The sequence below is a fragment of the Etheostoma spectabile genome, chromosome 3, assembly GCF_008692095.1.
Source record: "Etheostoma spectabile isolate EspeVRDwgs_2016 chromosome 3, UIUC_Espe_1.0, whole genome shotgun sequence".
Taxonomy (NCBI): Eukaryota; Metazoa; Chordata; class Actinopteri; order Perciformes; family Percidae; genus Etheostoma; species Etheostoma spectabile.
The window spans coordinates 8,713,885-8,721,077 of record NC_045735.1 but is presented as its reverse complement, the minus strand read 5'-3'; the positions used below and the strand labels follow the sequence as shown (position 1 = coordinate 8,721,077).

Sequence of the window (7,193 nt, the reverse complement as noted above, 5' to 3'; positions counted from 1 at the left end):
TCCTAAAGAGGTCAATCTTCCCAGTCACACTATGGTCACACTAGTCTAGAATGCGATCAAAGATGCTATAGCGGAACAAGATAGATATCTACCGTTTTATGGAGGAAATGGCCCCACTGGTGTGAGATTGGCATATATTTGGGCCTTTTTTAAAGAAATGTAAATAGTATGTGCTTTATATGAGTTATAATGTTTATTATGTTTATTTTTGCATATAGGAGAACTGTTTTAGACAACACAAATGCTTGTGTAGTATTGATGTGGGTGTAATATCAATAAATATGTCATTATTATGTTGATTATTATGTTGATGACAAGTAAATGTCATGAGGGCAAAAGCGTCTGGACTTTCTGTGAAAAAAATGTATGTATTTTGTCAACTGTATAAGTTATGATTATTTCTTCACAGTGTGACTCCCAAGACATATGGGAAGTGTTTTAGAGAGGAAAATGGCCTTAGGTATTACTGCTCTGTCTGTGATACCAATACATATCTGGAAGATTCATGTTGCGTTTCATTTATTTATTTGTCTTTAAGGTCCTTCAACCATTTTTAACATTCAAGTGACCTCACTGCAACCCAAATATTCTAATAACCCAGTTTGTCCTGAAATTCCAGACGGACAATGAACTGTAAAAATGGCCTTAGGGTTCAAAGGGTTAAACCGCCTGACAGAGTAACTAGCTTGGCTGCAGACTATTAGTCTTGTTTTAGCTGTTCAGTTCACATGTTTTTTTTAAATAAATCCGAGTTGTTTTTTTTAATTTTCTATATCATTACTCACTTCTCTTATTTCCACTAAATTTACATGAAAGTCGTAGTTTACGTTGGCTGGTGATAGTCCAGTGTTGTGGATTGCTGCTCAAATTGGAAAGCAAGATGACTGCTCCACACTCTTCTAGCTTACAGTACACCCATCTGTTCTGAGACAGGACAGTCAGCCTATCCCTAAAAACAAATAAGGACACCCAAGATTCACACACACCACCATGCCACCCAACACGCAGGTTCCTGGAAGCTCACATCAACACACACACACACACACACACACACGGGATACCACAGTGAGAACCAGGCAACGTGCCATCTAAGATTTGCGTACTTGGAAGAGCACACATACACAACCCAGACACGCCATCCCCAATACATTGTTTTGAACTGTGGCATGTTCTTGCGGTTGCCCTGATGTCTTTGATAAGTCGGAGGGATGCTCTCGTTTTGGGGGGCGGAGAGGGCGAGAGAGACTCAGAAACGCATTGGGGAATAACAACAAAATAACTTAAATATTTCAATTTTACTCTCAGATCTGGTTGCCAGTTCTCATCCAACTTCCCGTATGTGTCAGTTCAGTAGTAGATCGGAGCTGTTGCAGACATCTTTCCTTTTTAATTAGTCATTTCAGCATGGGGGTACATCCTCCTCCAAAAAGAGATTAACTCATCCCAACATGTCTTCTCTAAGTGTAAGTTCAAGTTTGGCTTTCATAACCACCCCAGATTTGGCCACGTTGACCCGTTATGACTGCACAAATACACGCTGAGGGAGACAGACAGTTAGTGTTATTAGGGTGGGTGTACAGAGGTGATAGCAGAAATGTTTAAGGACCACTGCACTGCAGGGTGGAGGAATGTGAACCGTGAGGGTCATCCACCCTTCTGCCTGTTGAAACATTAAAAATTAGTGATAAAGAGCACTTTAAAGTACTGTAAAATATGTTCGACCATTCTGTTGGCTTAATTAGTGACATGATGTTATCTTGAATCAAGTATTTCTCTCTATAACAATTTATTGTGATTAAGGCTTTCTTCGAACTGACAGATATACTTAGACACACAAATCCTGCTTTTTTAGCAAAAAGTGACAACAGGCTGAGCCACTCACTTTTGGAAAATAAAAACAGAATCGTTCTGCTTAGGACCATGTTCAAATTTGGAGATGCAAATACTATATATGCATTGTATAAAACACTGTAACAGGTTTGTGGCAGGTTTAAGTATCTCATAATAATCTACACACCTGTCCAAATATGTTTTTTTTTTCTTTTATCAAACTCTGTTGTGATGCAGCATATTCTGACTTTAACAACTGATTGGTTGTCTTCCCTGGTTCTGTAGGTTACCTGATCATGACAGACGATTGGTTCTCTGAATATGTGTACGAGGTGGTGGTAGACAAGAAGTTCCTCCCCCCTGATGTCCTGGATGTGATGCAACAGGAGCCCATTGTACTTCCTGCCTGGGACCCAATGGGAGCCCTGGCATAACTAGGAAAATCTAGGTTTTAACCCCAACCCCTGGTCTATTTGACTCCGCCCTATTCCTCGGCTGCTTTTACCTCTTCAATATTTCCCCCACACCTCCTTCCAAAACAGCCTGTTCTTTTAGACAAAATAATAAAGATTTTGTTTTCTTTTTTTACTGGACTGCCTGTGTCTTTTGTCTATCTTTATTTCTTCCAGAGAGTGGAACTTCACACTTCCACACCTTTTTGTTTTCTTGTTTTCTGAGATTGTGAAATGAACATAAGGCGCTAAAACTGGGCCGGAGCATTTAAAAGGTAAAATGGGTTTATTGCTACATGAACTCTTTTCATTTCAAGACCATGCAGCGTCACAAACAGGCAGAGGATTTAAGAGTGTAACTGCATTCTGAACTGTGGACATGGTTATAGGCCGACACATATTGTAAAAGGCAGTCAACTCCGCTGTTTAATGCCACTTATACCCCTGTGTGGGGCACATCTTAAAAAAATATTTTTTAGATTAAAGTTCATGTCTTTCACTTGGACATGACCAAAACAGCAGTGATTTACTGTTCTTGGAATAACACTTACAGAATTTCTAATAACACACACTCTTCCCATAACTTCCTCTCCCTGCAAACAACACAGTGTAATCCAGAAAAGTAGCATATGTGTCTATGTGTGCGTATATGTTTTTGTTTTCATATCCTGTATCCCCCCTGATTGGGAATGTTAAAAGCAGGAAAGGGTCATACTTAAACAATACTTGCTCCTTTCTACACTGAACCGCTACATTGTACTGCCAGGTGAAAATCCAGGCACTTTCCTGTGCAGACTTTAATAATTTCTTAGTGACTTTCCAACTCTTCCTGCTTTAAAACACTCCTGTCAAGGTATGGACGACCTTTGACCTCCCAGCAGTTAGTCAGCTGAGTTATTGCTGCTCACCTTCTCCAGCGTGGTTGTTAAAAGCAAGAAGTGCTCATTTAGCATCACTGGCTGAAGGCAGATGGGAGACCTGGGACGAGACAGCTTTTATTGTGACATGAAGGTGTAAATTAGGTGGATTTAAGCGTAATCTAGAGATAAAGAGGCCTTATTTTATTACAATTTCAATAACTCAAACAGATAAGCATTTTTTGCTGTCAAATTGCCCTGCGTCAGAGACAAATTAGAATAGTGTAATCCTAAAAATATGCAATACAGCTTACTGTATTACTTCCATCGTCGTCCCACCCTTCAACTTGCATCTTATTTTCTCAACTTTTCCCACTATTACCTTCTATAACCTGTCCTGTGCCTGACTCTCCAATTTCTTTGCTTTCATCTCTATGCTTACCTCATCTTTTTCATACGCTCTTCTGGGTTCTCCCAGTTTTCTGCATTGTTTTCCTTCATTCATAAATTGGTTTCAGATGGATTTGTGCCACTCTTCTCACTGAATTCAAACACAAATCAGAGATTTTTACATGAATTATTGTGACAGTCAAGGTGTTTTGAAAAATATACTTGCTACAGAAGCTGGTTTGATTCTGAGATGTAAGTTTAAATCTATAACATGCCCAAAGATTTCTATCCTAGAAGTCTTCCCTCAGAGGAATGGTGTTTTCTTTTACGTGGATTTGATTTAGAGGAGAGTGCACTGTAAATCATAGCTCGCAAATTCGTGGTTTCATATGTTCAAAAGGAAATGGGAGATTTTTTATCATAGTATTTCACCTTTGTCTTTATGAAGTTATATGAAAACTGTCATGTGGGTCAAAAGGTGTAGATTGATTGATTGACAGGTTTATATATTAAAGTTATTACAGAGTAATTGCAGTGTCCATGAAAAGGCTGCACAAACAGGTAAATGTTTCCAATAAACTACTAGTTTTGAATGTTTGATAAAATAAATGTTATGTGTGTGTGTGTGTGTTGAGGTATTATATACTGTAGGTGACATATAGCATCTTGAATAATGCATTAGTGTCATTCTTTCTGTATCCACAGGATCTTGTTCTGGCAAAGACCTGACCTTACATATCTGTGCTTCCGTGTGTTTTAGTTATCCGCCTCTCCTGGGAGATGTGATATGGGGGTGTCACACAGTGGTAGTAAATTAACAGAGCATGTAAAACAGTATTACAATTACTGTATGAAGCCTAGTTGCATCTATATTGTGTTAGGTGTGAGGTAAATAAAAAAGCATTGGGAGGACCTATTTATCCTGTGGTCAGATCATTGGCAGGTTGTGTGAGCAGCTATTGCCAGCCTAATCCTCCAGAAGCAATTATTCTCCACAGTTTACCAGGTTAAAACCTCAGAATGAGAAGAAACTATGGACCTCGAAGTCAAACTTTGGGCAAGAGTCATTTTTCTTATTGACACTTTATATTTCAAGGTTGAGTAATTCTTTGTGACACTGTCTCTCCTGCAAATACTAATCTTTTAGTTGGTGTTGTCTCTGATAGGAGTCTTTGATGTCTAAAATATAAAGGTAACACCAAAGTATTACTCTGTTTATAATAAGTACATTTACTCAAGTGCTGTACTTTTTTTACTATAATGTAATTTTTTTACTCCACTGCACTTATCTGAGCATCAGCCATTACACCACCTCCACCTTGATCAACTCCAACAGTTAAATGCTGGCTATGTTTTAAATGTGAATTAAATGCATCCAGAATAACAATGTAATAACATAATCTTTTTTTAATTTATTTTAATTTTATATTAAATATATTTTATGTTTAAAAATTAATAGTTGCATTAAATGTTACTTTTACTGACTTTACTTTTTACATTTTGCTGTTATACTTGTATAGTATTACTTGTATTTAAGAAAATGATCTGAATCATTTTTTTCCACCAGCATGAATGAATTAACATATTTCTTTTACGTCGGTGAAATAATTGCATCTGGTCAGTATAGTTTTTGTCCGTTCAAGCATAATGCAACAGGTGTGCGTTAATTGGTTATTGGCGAATTTCAGACAGCCAATCAGGACAGAGGAGGCGACACGGCTTCTCAGGTAACTGATATAACGTTACCTCCTGAACATGGTAAAGGAGTTTATCACTCAACTCTAATGATTTCCTGATGATAAATCAAGGCTCGTGTAAGGTATAATGTCTGCTATCACCAAAATAGTTAATATTTTTTCAGGGTATTTTTATTTAGCTAGTTTTGCATTGCCAGACCTGTTTACCACACCGAAATAATTGAGCTAACCTGGGCAAACTAATGTTGTGTAAATAGCCTAGCTAATATCTAGCTACAATTTTAGCTCAAATGAAAATATACTGCACCAGAACGTTGCGGAATATCTTTGCCGTGTCTAATTTAGACTAGAATAGCTTATTTGCATATCGGGAGTGCATCTGCTGCTGAATTACTGCTAATTCAAAGCGAGCACTTCTTGCTGCTCGTGTTTCAAAGTAAAAGCTTTTCACGGCAAAGCTCGACGTAGACTTTAATTGTGACGCAACTACAGAAAATGCATTGTGCTTGTCCCCGTGTTGTCATGGTACAGGTCACTGTGTTCGCTCTAACTGTTGGTGTGCATCACAAAACTTGATGGTTGCTCATGGGCATGCCATAGGGATGTCTTGTGAATTCAGACGCTATGAGCTATCTGTCTTTGTTTAAATATTTAGACATGAAGAGTGATTTTTGCTTGGCAAACTTTGGTGACCATGATAGGCCTATCACTTATCATGTTAATTGTTGAGGTGTATGGTAGTCATGCTTCATAAGTCCCAGCTGCCAACATAAAGTCTAAAGCATCCATAATAGCTTATCATTTTAAAAAGTCCCATACATAATGTGATACTGTATGCCTGTTGATATTGTGCGTCAGAAAGCATTATGTGTGTGTGTTTATGAGTGTAGTCATAAAATAGGTCTACACATTATAATTCATTTGCTGTTAAAGCCTTCTTTATGCACTAGGCCAGTGGTTCTCAACCAGGGGATCAGGAGATCATTTCTGGGGGCCGCCAGATGGTTGGGGAGAAAAAAAAGACATATTTTAGACTGGGGAATGTTGTTTTTATTATTGTGTGAAGTTTGGTACATTTCATGTGTTATATTTAGAGCTTCATTTGTAAATCAAGAGGTCCTGGAACACAGAAAGGGGTCTGTTCTGGCCGGTCAGGGGAGAGAAAAAGTCACAAAGACAATAAAAATCTACAGAGCCGGGAGCACATTGGACAAGGCTAGGTGCTAAAAGTAAACAGCATTATTTGTTTACATGTATTAATCAGAGCATTCCCGAAAGGTTGAGAACCACTGCAATAGGCTGTACTTGTTGTCTTCACAGAAAGTGTTAGGAAGAGCTTTTGTATTCTTTGGTATGTTGTTATAGAAATCTGCATTTCCCCTGCCACTGCATACTGTCTCTATCAACTGCTGCTCCCACTGGACCTGTGAAAACTGTTAGGTGTATGTTTGTGTTGGTCTACAAACACTGGCCAGCACCTATAAAGAAGGTTGTAAAAACCTACCCAATAAATCTTGTTTGAGCTCGTGGACCAGAGGGCTATGTCACAAAACCAAGATTGGGATTAAGCTGGGATTTTCCATTTATAAATTTATCCCTGACTTGGTTTCACAAAATCAGAGGCCCTACATTACCATGGAGATTTATTCTGTACAGCTAGCTTGCTCCTGACCAGGCTAACAGCCAGGTTTTATTCATCCTGGAGCCTTTTCTGTTCACTCAGCAGTGGGTTTACCTTATTGTTATCAGCCTGCATTAAAATACAACAGGTGCATATTGCTGGTCAGTTAAATACTGTTCATATTTTAACATTGTGACTATTATAAAAACTACTGTTTATTACTGTTATATTGCTGTATGAAGACTGTTTTTCACATTGTTGTTAGAAGTTGAGATGATTAGAAAAGGCTGATAAAGTTGTTTTTTTGTATTCTTTAATTACTATAATTTGGGAGGATTGTACATTT

General features: G+C 38.1%; 1 protein-coding gene across 1 annotated transcript in view; it reads left to right on the top strand.

The window, feature by feature from the left end:
- blmh (bleomycin hydrolase) overlaps positions 1-2,423 on the top strand; it is a 24,892-nt gene extending 22,469 nt beyond the window's left edge. Inside the window, 1 exon segment of the mRNA XM_032512213.1 lies at positions 2,116-2,423. Coding sequence (XP_032368104.1) covers positions 2,116-2,264 — 149 coding nt within the window. The 3' untranslated portion in view covers positions 2,265-2,423.
- The last annotated feature ends 4,770 nt before the right edge of the window (positions 2,424-7,193 follow it).